General features: G+C 43.5%; 1 protein-coding gene across 1 annotated transcript in view; it reads right to left on the bottom strand.

The window, feature by feature from the left end:
* Positions 1-803: 803 nt before the first annotated feature.
* Positions 804-15,419, bottom strand: part of LOC123990583 (serine/threonine-protein phosphatase 2A 56 kDa regulatory subunit alpha isoform-like) — an 80,048-nt gene continuing 65,432 nt past the window's right edge. Inside the window, exons 5-13 of the mRNA XM_046291201.1 lie at positions 6,385-6,515; positions 5,880-5,939; positions 4,923-5,031; positions 4,155-4,208; positions 3,786-3,836; positions 3,517-3,636; positions 3,044-3,171; positions 2,551-2,652; positions 804-2,290 (exon numbers count right to left, since the gene is read on the bottom strand). Coding sequence (XP_046147157.1) covers positions 2,038-2,290; positions 2,551-2,652; positions 3,044-3,171; positions 3,517-3,636; positions 3,786-3,836; positions 4,155-4,208; positions 4,923-5,031; positions 5,880-5,939; positions 6,385-6,515 — 1,008 coding nt within the window. The 3' untranslated portion in view covers positions 804-2,037. The remainder of the gene's footprint in view (positions 2,291-2,550; positions 2,653-3,043; positions 3,172-3,516; positions 3,637-3,785; positions 3,837-4,154; positions 4,209-4,922; positions 5,032-5,879; positions 5,940-6,384; positions 6,516-15,419) is intronic.

The raw sequence follows: 15,419 nt of genomic DNA, 5'->3' as shown, positions 1-15,419 counted from the left end.
TGTTGTCTGTTCACACTGCTATGCTTTATCTTGGCCAGGTCGCAGTTGCAAATGAGAACTTGTTCTCAACTAGCCTACCTGGTTAAATAAAGGTGAAATAAAAAACAAATAAATAAATAAACAATAAAAATGTGTATCGTTGGGGATACTTGAGGCCCGGAGTTGTGAACCACTGCAGTAATGAAACAGATACAAAGACAATTCCTCTATCTAGCTCTATGCACTGCCATTGGATGCAACTAAACCACCCGACTTTATAATCTGACAAATCCCGTTCAGCCGTGTTACAAGTTCAATCACTTGAATGTATACTTGTCTATTGTCTACGCATCAATTATAATGAAGCAATAAATCCCCCATCCAAATGAACATGAAAACATGCATTAGCCTACACTTTCGATCGTCACTTTGAACTTTAACGCTGTAGGGATATGGAAATGCGATCTGGAATCCTTGGGACGTCCCTACCGCATTGAAGTTGAAATGTACAATGGTTAGGGTTAGGGTATGGATGTCCCAAGGATCCCGGTCCGGATAGCACGGACCAATAAGGACGGGCAGCCACTCACCTATTGGTCAGTTCATACCGGTTACACCTCCAAAACATCTGCTATGTGGATGTCTGCCAACGAGGGTCAACGCTTTGATCTGATAGAATAAAGTCCTATATTTAACTTTTGATAGATAGGTTTTCAAATAAGCGTACTACAATTCCCACAGAAGATAAATATTACATTCTGGCGCCATCTGGTGACAACGTGTCGCTGCTACTCAATACGAAAGAAAGAGCCATAGTCCTGTGGTTTTAGAGTAGAAACATATGGTAGACTTTATTTTTATTTAAAACCTGGATACGGTCAGTTATTACAAAACAGGTTCCCCACACAGTTGCATGTCACAGAGATTGGAATGGTACACTCTGACAGAAAAGGCATCAGAAAAGACTGGACCTACAATAGAGAACAGACACGTTAAAGCAAACACCCCTGACCCACATACTCACACACTTCATCCAGCCACGTTTAAATCTGCAGAAACCAGACTATTGGCAATCTGCCATCATCTGGCTTCGAAAATCCACATCTCTGCCTTTAACAATACTCTGGAAAAAAATATATGGCTCATTTCATTACCTTTTCTACATCTGCATTATCTATTAATCAATTCTCTATTCAGACTGGAAAAATATGTTATACTTACTTAAATCTGTGCCCGTTTCATCGTTCGTTTCTCTAAACTAAACTCATTTCAAATACTTACTGTAAATAGGTTGTATGGCTGCAGTTCTTGAATGTGCTATAATAACGGCTATAACATTAAGCTTCATGTATTCAGATACATATACCAAACACCCGAAAACACAAGACCTCATGATAGTGACATTCACTCAGGTCTCCTATGTAGAGACTATTAACACAGTCCACTCTCCATAGCCCCCCACCCACCCACCCTCCAAAGCTCACCCCGAACCCCTCTTCCTTACAGTTTGCACCCCTATGTTGGCAGCAGTGATGAAAGCACATACAAAATAGACATCTTAAAATAGCCATTTAGCTTCTCGAAGTGCAGCACAATCAGAAAGGTTATTTTCAAGTCATTTTCTCCCCCTCCTATATTTTCATACATTGAATATCACCCCCCCCACAAAAAAAAAAACTTCAGTTAAGAAACTAAATGTGAAAGGATAAATTCTTTGATCAGACAAAAAAAGTTTACCAATATACTGTGGTCACGCTAACATCCCAAAATAGTCTTAAGTTGAAATATACGTTTTCTGCCAAAGGAGAATTTCTGGCATTTGAAGTAGTTTTACTGTATATAGATTTAACATACTGATGAGGTTTATCTCTTTTTTTTTTGTGTGGCTAGCATCTCAAGCCCCTCCTCCACGTCACCCCCAAGCCCCTCCTCCGCGTCACCCCCAAGCCCCTCCTCCGCGTCACCCCCAAGCCCCTCCTCCGCGTCACCCCCAAGCCCCTCCCTGACAGTTCTCAGACGGCCTAGAAACCGTTACAGAGTACAAAATGGAGTCCTGTGTCATTTGGCAGTCTTGACACCCTTGACATTCTCTGCGGTATCCATGGCGACGACAGGGTCTTCATGGTCCGTTGCAATGACAGCGGTGCCCTTCTCCTGGTTTTCTTGGTGATTGTTGTTGTTGCTGTTGTTGTTCTGGGCAGCGTTCTGGAGCCCGTGGCTGTTGTTTTGCACCAGAGCCGCTGCTTCGCTCAGCTTCAGCTCATCCAGCTTCTTCCACAGCTCCTCCCTCTCCTGCTCCTTCTTCTTCTCCCTGGAGAGACACAAGCACGTTACGGGCGCACGTCACGCACGGGCACACGTCACGCACGGACACACGTCACGCACGGACACACAGAAGACGCTGTCAGGCCCGACTGTCCTTGAAAAACGCTAGCTAACAGAACTTATGTACCATGCAGCTTTGTTTCCACGCTTCATAAATTATACCTGACTAGTTATTGTAATAGTTTGTGAACTATAACTGTTCGGGCTGCAGAACAAGAATGAATATAAGAGCTGGAGCTCACTCACCGCTGTCTGTCTGATTTGTAAGAGGCTGTCAGCTCGTCAAATAGTGTGCTGTTCATCTCCATCAGGGTCTTCAGCACGTTGTAGACCAGGGCTACAATCGTCCTGGAAACACACAGGGGACAATGGCATCTGACCTCAATACATTCAGAGGATATTTACCGGCTCTCAGTCAATCCTACAGTAGCAATGTTGAGATTAAATAACTGGAAAAACATTCCTTTGGTATTTCAGTGACATTTCAGAAACATGACATTGATATCGGGAGACATGACCATTTTGTCATACGTACATAGTTAGAGAGGGATAACATAAGACCCCAACCTCTATGCCAAATATAGGTAAGAGTTCAGTATTAAGCATGGCGTTGCTTGTTAATGCTTTACCCTGAGGGGCAAACAATTTGTTCTTAACTGACTTGCCAAGTTAAATAAAAGGTCAAATAAAAAAATTCAAATAAAAAAACGAGTTGAGAACCGGAGACTGGCATACGTACGGGTTCCAGTGTTCTTTGGAGATTCTGTACAGGCTACCAAACATGATAGGCAGAATCTTGTCGATGTTTTCCTCAATCAGGCTCAGGATGTACTCGTTGTTCCAGAAGTAGAGGGCTCTCTCCGCTACCTGTTGGGATCAACAAGAAATGAGCCAGGCTGGCAGTAAATGACAGGAACATGTTACGTATAGGGGCAGCCATTTTCACAGCTCCACTATCAGATTGAAAACCCATTTAGAGAAGTGCAGGAAAGCTCCTTGAGGAGATCATTATGAAAAATGAAAGGGAAAAAAGTACATGTAGCAGTAAATGGAGGAACAGAAATAGCCTTAATGTACTGTATGAGAAACCACCTGAAACAAACTCAAGAAGAGGCCCCAGATCAGGGTTAGCTGGAGACACACTTTTATTGATGCCATTTGCTCCACTCGGAGCTAAAAGTAAGTTGAAGGTCAAGGAAGTCAAGACTGTACCTGGAAGTGGGGGTTGGCCACACATCTGGAGATCTGCTTGAACAGGGGCTCTTGGATCTTCTTGAACTGGGTGGGCTCAATGACATCCAGGATCTCCTCCATTTCCCCCAGGTACATCACCTAGGACAGGTGGGAAACAACAGACACATGAGGAAGTCATATGTTCAAGAGAACCAGGTAAACTGTTCAGAACCACACTTATGGTATACAAGGTACAGCATCTGTTAGCGTGTTGGGTGTCATCTACCAGTCATGACAGACAGACATACCTCCTTCTGGCTACAGGTTTTGGGCCAAAACTTCAACAGCCCCCGAATCACCTGAGGGTTGAACAGATGACACTAAGTTCCAAGGAAATACCTTTAGTTTTTTTTGTCTTTGTCTTTAGTCAACAAACCTACAGTACTGTACATAGGTCAATAGTGCTGCAGCATTTTACATGCCATTTAGCTAGGTACCATATGAACTATTCATGATTTTGGACTCAAACTTGTTAGAGAAAGCTAACATTGTTTGTCCTCTACATGAAAGGTGCACAGATTCCTAGCACACAACAACATTCCTACAGCTCCAAGGGAGAGCAGAACCTAGTGTCCCGAGGGTAGAACAACGTGACAAATGTTAGTTGGTTAGAGTACCGGCTCTGTGAGGGTGGGGTCCTTCTCCAGGAACTGGACGACACAGTAGGCCAGCTAAAAGGAAACAGAACAGGTAGTGATATTATTTACTTACTGTTAACAGAAACGTTCCCAATGTGGTATGTCCTGTACACAATACTATCAGAGCTTTCAAGTTCATTCTACGGCCACTAGATGGCACTGTTATCCAAGGCTTTTTTTCAGAGCGCAGTTCACTTCAGCTCATGAGAGTTATGCTTAACAAGGCATCTAGGTCATCTACTGTTCACAAAGCCTGACCTGAGAGAACAAAATGGATAGCTAGGCTAATTACCATATCATAATATTGTATGAACTTATACCTAGAATTCCTTTTAAAACCTACATTATGCCAGGTACATTTGTCAGATTTAGATAGCTGCTAAAAAGAGAAGAGTTGTTGTCTAGTGAGAGTATTTCAAATCAACCCCTTTAAAATGGGAAATTTATTAATCTGGTATTAGGAATTTGGTAATCTCTCGTAGACAGACCACGTAAACATAAATGGTACCATAGATCTGTCGTGATATGACGGCCGCGTGAGATAACCAACAGCATTAGTTCCGGTGCTTTGGACAAATCATGATTTAGCATATTTCGAATTTTGGAAGTGGAGGGGACATTCGGCACGTAGTTTTCAAAGAGAGGGTGGAGATGATCATTCCAGTTTCAAACCTAGTTCTACTTCTTCTCTTAACACGTATGGATGGATTCATAACTTAATTGAGCATCAGTTACACATTTGGTTACCTGTGCGTGGAACAGGGCCAGTCCTTTGGCGGTATGCATGGGGATGAGCACCTTCATCAGGAACTGCTTGTGTTCCGCCTTCAATGGCAGTGCAAAGCCATTGATGATGCTGCAGATAGACAAAAACAACACTTCAAAACTTCAATCAATCATTGCCTTGAGAAGCAAGCATTAGCAAACACACATGCATGAGAGACACACACACACACCACACGGAGAGTATGGATGATGCAGCCAACAGAACCCCCCCCCATATCCAGAATAGCTGAGGACACAGAGAGCAGGGTTGGCGGTCTGAGAAGCAGAGATGACTATTCATAGCTAGAGCCAGAGAGACATTTCACTGCTGGAACAAAAGAACACTTTCTACAAATAAAACTAAACAGGAAGAGCCACTTGCGTCCTTTAGCTCAAAAAGTGGAAAAGGCAGAGGTCAGCAGTGTGACTGGGTTTCCCAGAATTCTGTGGGGATGGGGAGCTAACAGCAGAAAAGCCTGTAGCATCACTAAAGGGACCTACTGATATAGTGGTGAGTATATTAGCTCAAATGGAGATATTCTGGCATATGAGTGTAAATGGTTGCATGTCCTAGTTCCTTGAGCTCGCTGTGCCACTGCTGCTAGAGTCAAAGGTGCTTGATAACAATATATGTTGATGCAGTTGATGCATGCTTGAACTCCCACCACACCACCTCCCCCCAGCGTCGCGTCCCACCACCTCCCCCAGCGTCCCACCACCTCCCCCGTCCCACCACCCCCCAGCGTCCCACCACCTCCCCCCACAGCGTCCCACCACCTCCCCCCACAGCGTCCCACCACCTCGCCCCACAGCGTCCCCCACCACCTCCCCCCAGCGTCCCACCACCTCCCCAGCGTCCCACCACCTCCCCAGCGTCCCACCACCTCCCCAGCGTCCCACCACCTCCCCAGCGTCCCACCACACCACTTCTGGACTCACCTCCCCAGTATCTCCAGGAGTTCGGCCACTCCGTTGAAGTGATCAGTCTCGTAGATGAACCTACCAGAACAAACACACCATCACAATCAAACTACAAATGACTACACACTGAGTAGCGGAGCATTTGGCTCTGATAGGACACAACGGAGCAGAGAGAGAGGGATAGAGACAGTGCATGAGGATGGCCCCCTCTGCTAACATCGATGTTCAGAGTCGAATCATAGCATGTATAAAACCTGTGAAATGTGTTCAGCCACTGACACCAGTTGTACTGTGGCTCTGACGTAGGCTTGATCATGTCCCATCTATCTACCAGTTGTCCACAAGCAGCTGCTGCCTGAAAGAACCTGGTTAGGAAAGCCTGCCAGGGAAAGTTTCCCTTCTCAACCAGGGCATTGACAGAAAGTAGGACAGTTCCCCTTCTCAGCCAGGGCATAGACGGAAAGCTGGACAGTTCCCCTTCTCAGCCAGGGAATAGACAGAAAGCACTTCACTATTCACTCACCGCAAGAAGATGTTGTTGATCTGCTTCCTGATGAAAGCCCGCAACCCCAGGAACTTCCCGTAGATCCGATGCAGGACCGTCTTCAGGAAGTCCCTCTCCCGGGGGTCCTCGCTGTCAAACAGTTCCAGAAGCTGCCAAGGTCAAAGAAGAGGGGGGGAGAGAGAGAGAGAGCAAGGAGAGAGAGGGCAAAAAGTTATTTCCTTGCTTCCCAGTGTCATTTCAAAGCATTTCAAACCTAGAATCGAAAGTTTTGTTTCTGACTGGGCTGTGTCTCTATGGTAACAGTGGTGTTTCAACTCAATTCTATTTTACAGGCGCGGTGCAAAGGCACCTAAAGCAAAGCCATACCCAGGCCCTCTTACCAAAATTGTCAATAGATGAGTTACCTGACAACGTTACGAAAGGAAGGCGGATCCTTTTACATATGCTATTGGACTATAAAGAGATTTTGCTAATTTATCTACATGTTCCAAATAATGATGATCCACACTTCTTTAGAAATACATATAATAATTTATCAAGCTTACAGGCAATACATGACTCAAATATCATAGTGGGAGATTATAATACGGTTTCAAGTACCTCAATGGACCGTAAAGTAAATCACACTACAAACTATCACCCTCACGCGCTTAAGGAAATTACAAATACTATGGATATATTGGAACTAGTGGACATGACATATGGAGGCTTAAATACCCTGACCTAGTGAGATCTACATGGAGCAGGTTCAATCAAGCTAGTCGTCTTGATTGCCTTGTCATTTTCGCTGGCAACAAACGTTTAAATGGTGCTGATAGAGGACAGAATGAGGCCGGACCATTAAATAATTGGTAAACACATTACTCTTATAGGGCGAGAATATTGGAAATTTAATTAGTCTACCGGATGACAAATTGTTTTAACCAAGACAAAATAATTTACAACATATTTTTTCCTACATAGGTACAACAGATGATTTCCATATTGTATGTCACATGTGCCTTTAGAGGCCATGCAATTCAATACTAATCTTGAAAACAAAAACTATTTATGTCAAAAGAGTTCATCTTAAAAAATGAACTAGAGAAACGAACAGTACAAATAGATAGCAAAAAAGCCCCTTGATGGGAGAGCATAATATACAAGGAAATGCTCAAAAGCTGCTAATGAGAACCTTTTACCTAGCCGGTGGGGATTCCGGTGGGGTGCCCCCACCCAGGTAGTGGCAGTGCTGGCAACACTAGCTGCATGGCCATATTATTGTGGCCATGTGGTGGCACAAAATCAAAGGTCTGACTGCACAGAGATGCTTGTGAATATGGTCACTACGGGGGAACATGTGTGGGTGTTTCAGTGACCTCCATCACCTAGGATGTGACAATGGTTAAACCAAATCTCCCCATTTCTGGCCGTTTTTTATCAATTTTGCAGGCCTTCTCATTCAGCTGCAACTGTATATGCGTTCGTAAATCAAGACCTTTCTCGAGTTGGGCTCTGGGATGGTGCAACTGTTGAGCATATGGTTGTTTGTGGGAGAAAGGGGTTGAGTGTGTCTGTGTAACCCACAACTGTTGTAAAGATGTGAGGGACAATATAGGATGAATCACAATAATTGTTGGCTAAAATAATAATTGCTTGCAAAAATGTAACTTTTGTAATGACAATACTGCTAAGAGGTAACAATCCTTTGCATAGACTACCTACATTACTACAAATAAACTCTGCAGAAAAAGAAAGGTCCCCTTTTCAGGACCCTGTCTTTCAAAGATAATTCGTAAAAATCTCAATATCTTCACAGATATTCATTGTAAATGGTTTAAAACACTGTTTCCTATGAATATGCACCTGTGGAACTGTTGTTAAGACACTAACAGCAGACGGTAGGCAATTAAGGTCACATTTATGAACATTTAGGACACTAGAGATACCTTTCTACTGACTCTGAAAAACAACAAAAGATGTCCAGGGTCCCTGCTCATCTGCGTGAACGTGCCTAACACAGAACCCAAACAGTCTGCGTGCATGCACCATAGTGCATAAAGGTATTTTGTCCCCCCCATACCAAACGCGATCACAACACGCAGGTTAAAACATCAAAACAAACTCTGAACCAATGACATTGATTTGGGGACAGGTAGAAAAGCATTAAACATTTTTGCGAATTTAGCTTGCAATTGCTAGCCAATTTGTCCCATTTAGCTAGCTTGCTGTTACTAGCTAATTTTTCCTGTGATATAAACATTGAGTTGTTATTTTACCTGAAATGCACAAGGTCCTCTACTCCGACAATTAATCCACACAAAACGGTCAACCAAATCATTCCTAGTCATCTCTCCTCCTTTTCTTCTCTTGACTTTATATTGCAATTGGCAACTTTCATAAATTAGGTGCTTACCGCCACTGACCTCATTCGTCTTTCAGTCACACACGTGGGTATAACCAATGAGGTGATGGGAGAGGCAGGACTTGCAGCATGATCTGCGTCAGAAATAGAACTGACTTCTATTTTAGCCCTTGGCATCGCAGAAGCTCTTTGGTGCGCGCGAGCAATGTGGGTGCAATAATTGAATAACATAGATTTCTAAATGCACGCAATGTGAGCAGTGTAGTCAAGCCTGCAAGGGGGCATGAGGACTGCAGATGTGGCCAGAGCAATAAATTGCAATGTCGGTACTGTGAGACGCCGAAGACAGGGCTACAGGGAGACAGGGCGGACAGCTGATTGTCCTCGCAGTGGCAGACCACGTGTAACAACACCTGCACAGGATCCGGACATCCCAAAACCCCACCTGCGGGACTGGTACAGGATTGCAACAACTGCCCGACTTACACCAGGAATGCACATTCCCTCCATCAGTGATCAGACTGTCCGCATTAGGCTGAGTTGAGGCAGAGGGCTTGTAGGCCTGTTGTAAGGCAGGTCCTCACCAGACATCACCTGCAACAACGTCGCCTATGGGGACAAACCCACCGTCGCTGGATCAGACAGGACTGGCAAAAAGTGCTCTTCACTGACGAGTCGCGGTTTTGTCTCACCAGGGGTGGTCTGATTCGCGTTTATCATCGAAAGAATGAGCGTTACATCGAGGCCTGTACTCTGGAGCGGGATCGATTTGGAGGTGGAGGGTCTGTCATGGTCTGGGGCGATCTGTCATAGCATCATCAGACTGAACTCGTTGTCAATGCAAGAAATCTCAACACTGTGCGTGACAGGGAAGACATCCTCCTCCCTCATGCGGTACCCTTCTTGCAGGCTCATCCTGACATGACCCTCCAGCATGACAATGCCACCAGCCATACTGCTCGTTCTGTGCGTGATTTCCTGCAAGACAGGAATGTCAGTGTTCTGCAATGGCCAGCGAGTTTTATCGGTTGATCTGCTTATGCTTTGTGGGTGGCACTGTGCTCTTTTCGAAGGAGGGGTCCTGGTCTCTCGGGGACCGGACCATGGGATCATGGGTGGTCTACCGGTCAATGGGATGACAACCCAACTCGGGATGACGAGGTGGAATAGTTGGGACCAATTGGAGGTTTACATAGTAGCAATGCAATTATCATGGTACAGCTATATAGACAATCATCATGGTACGTTTACAAACATATATTATGATAAATGGAATTGAAACTTGTCTCATTATGGTAATTAGTGAAATAAGTATAGCCAGTTATAATTGTAATGTCTCAGCAGATAATAAGAAAATACTATCCGTATTTACCTGGCTAAAAGAGAAGGAATATATAATCTATTGGTTTACAGGAAATTCATTCAACAATTTTAGATTACGTTTTGTGGAAAAAGGACAGGGGGCGAAATATATTTCTCCCATGGGCAAAGAAAACCAAAAGGGGTGACAATACTAATTAACAGTAATATTAATTAAATTGTGCAAATTGTCCAAACAGATCCTCAAGGTAGATGATTTTAAATGTTATTGGACCATGGCTTCTTCTACGGTCCAAATAATGATGATCCACACTTCTTTGAAAATATATATAACAATTTATCAACCCTACAAGCAACACAAGTCTATTATTATGGTGGGAGATTCTAATACGGTTTAAAATACCTCTATGGACCCATAAAGGACATCACACTATCACCCTCAGGTACTTAAGGAAATCATGAATGTCATGGATATATTGGCATTAGTAGATATATGGAGGCTTAAATACCCTGACCTAGTGAGATATACATGGCGGAAGCTTAATCAAGCTAGTCATCTTGATTACTTTATGTAATTCTCTATGGCGCCAAAAGTTTAAAAAATATGACAAAATAAATAAAATGTTGATAGGGGACAGAATGCGGTCGGATCGTCACATAATTGGCATATACAGTGGGGCAAAAAAGTATTTCGTCAGCCACCAATTGTGCAAGTTCTCCCACTTAAAAAGATGAGAGGCCTGTAATTTTCATCATAGGTACACTTCAACTAAAATCCAGAAAATTACATTGTAGGATTTAATGACTTTATTAAGTTCATTATCAAATTATGGTGGAAAATAAGTATTTGGTCAATAACACATTTCTCAATACTTTGTTGGCAATGAGAGAGGTGAAGACTTACAGAAAACGTTTGACAAGGTTTTCACACACTGTTGCTGGTATTTTGGTCCATTCCTCCATGCAGATTTCCTCTAGAGCAGTGATGTTTTGGGGCTGTTGCTGGGCAACACGGACTTTCAACTCCCTCCAAAGATTTTCTATGGGGTTGAGATCTGGAGACTGGCTAGGCCACTCCAGGACCTTGAAATGCTAATTATGAGCCACTCCTTCGTTGCCCGGGTGGTGTGTTTGGGATCATTGTCATGCTGAAAGACCCAGCCACGTTTCATCTTCAATGCCCTTGCTGATGGAAGGAGGTTTTCACTCAAAATATCATGATACATGGCCCCATTCATTCTTTCCTTTACATGGATCAGTCATCCTGGTCCCTTTGCAGAAAAACAGCCCCAAAGCATGATGTTTCCACCCCCATGCTTCACAGTAGGTATGATGTTCTTTGGATGCAACTCAGCATTCTTTGTATTCCAAACACGACAAGTTGAGTTTTTATCAAAAAGTTATATTTTGGTTTCATCTGACCATATGACATTCTCCCAATCTTCTTCTGGATCATCCAAATGCTCTCTAGCAAACTTCAGACGGGCCTGGACATGTACTGGCTTAAGCAGGGGGACACGTCTGGCACTGCAGGATGAGTCCCTGGCGGCATAGTGTGTTACTGATGGTAGGCTTTGTTACTTTGGTCCCAGCTCTCTGCACGTCATTCACTGGGCCCCCCCGTGTGGTTCTGGGATTTTTGCTCACCGTTCTTGTGATCATTTTGACCCCACGGGGTGAGATCTTGCGTGGAGCCCCAGATCGAGGGAGATTATCAGTAGTCTTGTATGTCTTCCATTTCCTAATAATTTCTCCCACAGTTGATTTCTTCAAACCAAGCTGCTTACCTATTGCAGATTCTGTCTTCCCAGCCTGGTGCAGGTCTACAATTTTGTTTCTGGTGTCCTTTGACAGCTCTTTGGTATTGGCCATAGTGGAGTTTGGAGTGTGACTGTTTGAGGTCGTGGACAGGTGTATTTTATACTGATAACAAGTTCAAACTGGGGCCATTAATACAGGTAATGAGTGGAGGACAGAGGAGCCTCTTAAAGAAGAAGTTGCAGGTCTGTGAGAGCCATAAATCTTGCTTGTTTGTAGGTGACCAAATACTTATTTGCAAATAAATTCATTTAAAAAATCCTACAATGTGATTTTCTGGATTTTTTTTCATTCATTTTGTCCGTCATAGTTGAAGAGTACCTATGATGAAAATTACAGGCCTCTCATCTTTTTAAGTGGGAGAACTTGCACAATTGGTGGCTGACTAAATACTTTTTTTGCCCAACTGTATATGGGGGATTGGAAAAGATGCAGACAATTACATTGATAGAAGCCACAATCAGTAATATTAAAACAACTAACGATGCATTGGAGAGACAATAAGAGCTCATTTATTTATATTTTCAATAAACATTAGAGACAATATATTTTACAACAATTTAAGCCAACCCCATCTGTTTCACCCCATAGTTGCCGCACCTGTCGGTTTCGTTGCTAAACAACCAACCAATGTATAGGAACAAATAGCAGCGTAAACATACAGAGGTCCCAGTCATACCTACAGAGGGTGGTATAAAAATTAAATAAACATGATTTAAAGACAGTTTCCAGTAAAACTTACTATGTTTTTATCACCAAATGTGACAAATATAGTCAACTATAAGCCTGTTACAACAAAACAATTATGTTTTGTCACATACACCAGATAGGTGCAGTGAAATGTGTTGTTTTACAGGGTCAGCCATAGTACAGCGCCACTGGTGATAGTTAGGGTTAAGTGCTTTGCTCAAGGGCACAGAGATTTGACCTTTTTTACCTAGTGTATTCAAACCAGCGACCTTTCGGTTACTGCCTCAATGCTCTAAATGATGTAACCCTGTAGGTTCTGGTGCTGTATATACACACTGATCAAAATTAGAAAACGCAACATGTAAAGTGCTGGCCCCATATTTCCTGAGCTGAAATAAAAAATAAAATCACAGAAATTTTCCAATCGCACAAAAAGCTTTTCTCTCAAATGTTGAGCACAAATTTGTTTACATCCCATTTAGTGAGCATTTCTCCTTTGTCAAGATAATCCATCCTCCTGACAGGTGTGGCACATCAAGAAGTATGATCATTACACAGGTGCACCTTGTGCTCGTGACAAAAGACCATTCTAAAACGTGCAGTTTTGTCACACAACAGATGTCTCAAGTTGAGGGAGTGTGCAATTGGCGTGCTGACTGCAGGAATGTCCACAAGAGCGGTTGCCAGATAATTTAATGTTAATTTCTCTACCATAAGCTGCCTCCAATGTTGTTTTAGAAAATTTGGCAGTACATCCAACCGGCCTCACATCCGCAAACCACGTGTATGGCGTCGTGTGGGTGGGGAAATCGCTGTTTAAAGGAAATGAGCGGTTTAGGATCCGTCCTTTGTACTGTAATATCAACTGCTGTTTAAAGGAGAGGAGCGATTTTGGTATCAGTGATCAGTACTGTAACGTTACTGTTTAAAGGAGAGGAGCGGTATGGAACATGCCACTGAGCCCAGAGGAATAGCCTAGCTAGTGCTGATGGTCGGGCCAGTTCCTAAAATTTGGGTTTCGTCATTTTATGAGGTTGCCAGGACCACAATGACAGGGTTGCCATTCCAGCAGAGTAGTGCCCCCGTTCCAGTCCCGCCCTCCTTCCTCAGCCCGGCACCAAGGCAGCAGACTCCTTCGTTACAGTCCAGCCCTCCTCCCCCAGCTTGGCACCGAGGCAGCAGACTCCTCTGTTGCAGACACACAGATGATACTAGGATGCTTCCCAATACTCTTAATATCCTTTGACCTATTGTATGACCTTATCACTCCAAATGGAGGAAGCTAATTTACAGCCAACTGCTGTTTTCACATTTATCCTTTCAATGCTACCTAGCCTGCATCCATCAAGTCCGCTCAAATCAGTGAGGACAAGGAAATAGGCCATAGATAAGGATGTTGCTTGGTAGTGTTGGAACGTGGCCCGGACAAGACTATGATTCAGCCATGCAGGGGGCCCGGGGCCAGGGTCAATATTCAATCACCATCAGTGATCATCAAGACCCGACCAGTGGGATTTCACCCAGAGGCTAATGCATTTTGTCCTGAACTTGACCTCTGCTGTGTCTGTTATGTTAACAGTAGCACTGGGGTCTCGGAGCGGAGCGAAGAGGGACACAGTACTGTATGTTCGTCGTCAGTCAGTCAGTCGATACGTTTCACTGTATGAATGATGAAAATATCCTGAAAGTAGAGGGCTGTTACACTATTGGTGCTAACAAGCTAAGCCAACACAGTCTAACCACCTAGCTAACGAGACATTATAGATGTGCTCTGACCAGGTTTGTGTTCTGTAGGGCTGGGTGGTATTCAAATGGTCATACTCCTTCATACTGTTCCTGTACCATACCGGGGTATACGATATTACCGGCAGTGTTCCTGTACCATAAAGGGGTATACGATATTACCGGCAGTCCACACAAGGGATGTTTTTTGGACGCAGAAAACAACTTAGGGAGCAGGAATCTTGATCCAGCAGGGGTTGATTGTCTCTGCTGTTACCAAGAAGTTTGATCTTGCAAGCTAGCAAGTTAGCAAACAAATTGCATAGCTGGAGCCCTGAGCTGGAGATAATCTTAAATCACATTATATACTGAACAAAAACGCAACATGTAAAGTGTTGATCCCATGTCTCATGAGCTGAAATATTTCAAAAAATGTTGTTCACAAATCTGTTTAAATCCCTGATAAGTGAGCATTTTTCCTTTGCCATTTGACAGGTGTGACATATCAAGAAGCTGATTAAAACAGCATGATAATTACACAGATGCACCTTGTGCTGTGGACAATAAAAGGCCACTCTAAAATGTTCAGTTTTGTCACACAACACAATCCCACAGATGTCTCAAGTTGAGGGAGCGTGCAATTGGCATGCTGACTGCAGGAATCTCCACCAGAACTGTTGCCACTGTGACAGAGCTATTGTTACCTCCAACAATTTAAATTTTTTCTGCAAAAGGGTCATTACTGATGAGTCACGGTTGAACTGAAATGACTATTTTTCAGAAGAAGCCAATAGGTTTCTAAAAGCTACACTCAAAGTAGTTATTTTCTCTGCAGGTCTAAGGCTACTTCCTGCTGCAGATAAAAGCAGCAAAACAAAGAGTGACATTCTGCTAAACCTCAGAGAAAGTACCTCTAGTTTTATCGATAGGGAAGCAGAACAACAGGTCTCTATTTTTACAAAACACAGACACCCACTGAGACCGGGATGGAAGGAGAATGGTGCATAAACAAAATGGCCGATACTCATCCTGTCTGTTTATGTGCAGCTCTCTTGAGAGAAGCTAAAAGAAAGTGCATGTCACTTTCACGTGACAGAAAAGCAATCGTCGCACCCCGTTGTGAGCCATGTGTACACACTATGCACGTGTGCATGCATGC

Source organism: Oncorhynchus gorbuscha, linkage group LG12, assembly GCF_021184085.1.
Source record: "Oncorhynchus gorbuscha isolate QuinsamMale2020 ecotype Even-year linkage group LG12, OgorEven_v1.0, whole genome shotgun sequence".
Classification (NCBI taxonomy): Eukaryota; Metazoa; Chordata; class Actinopteri; order Salmoniformes; family Salmonidae; genus Oncorhynchus; species Oncorhynchus gorbuscha.
This window is presented reverse-complemented; position numbering and strand designations above follow the sequence as displayed.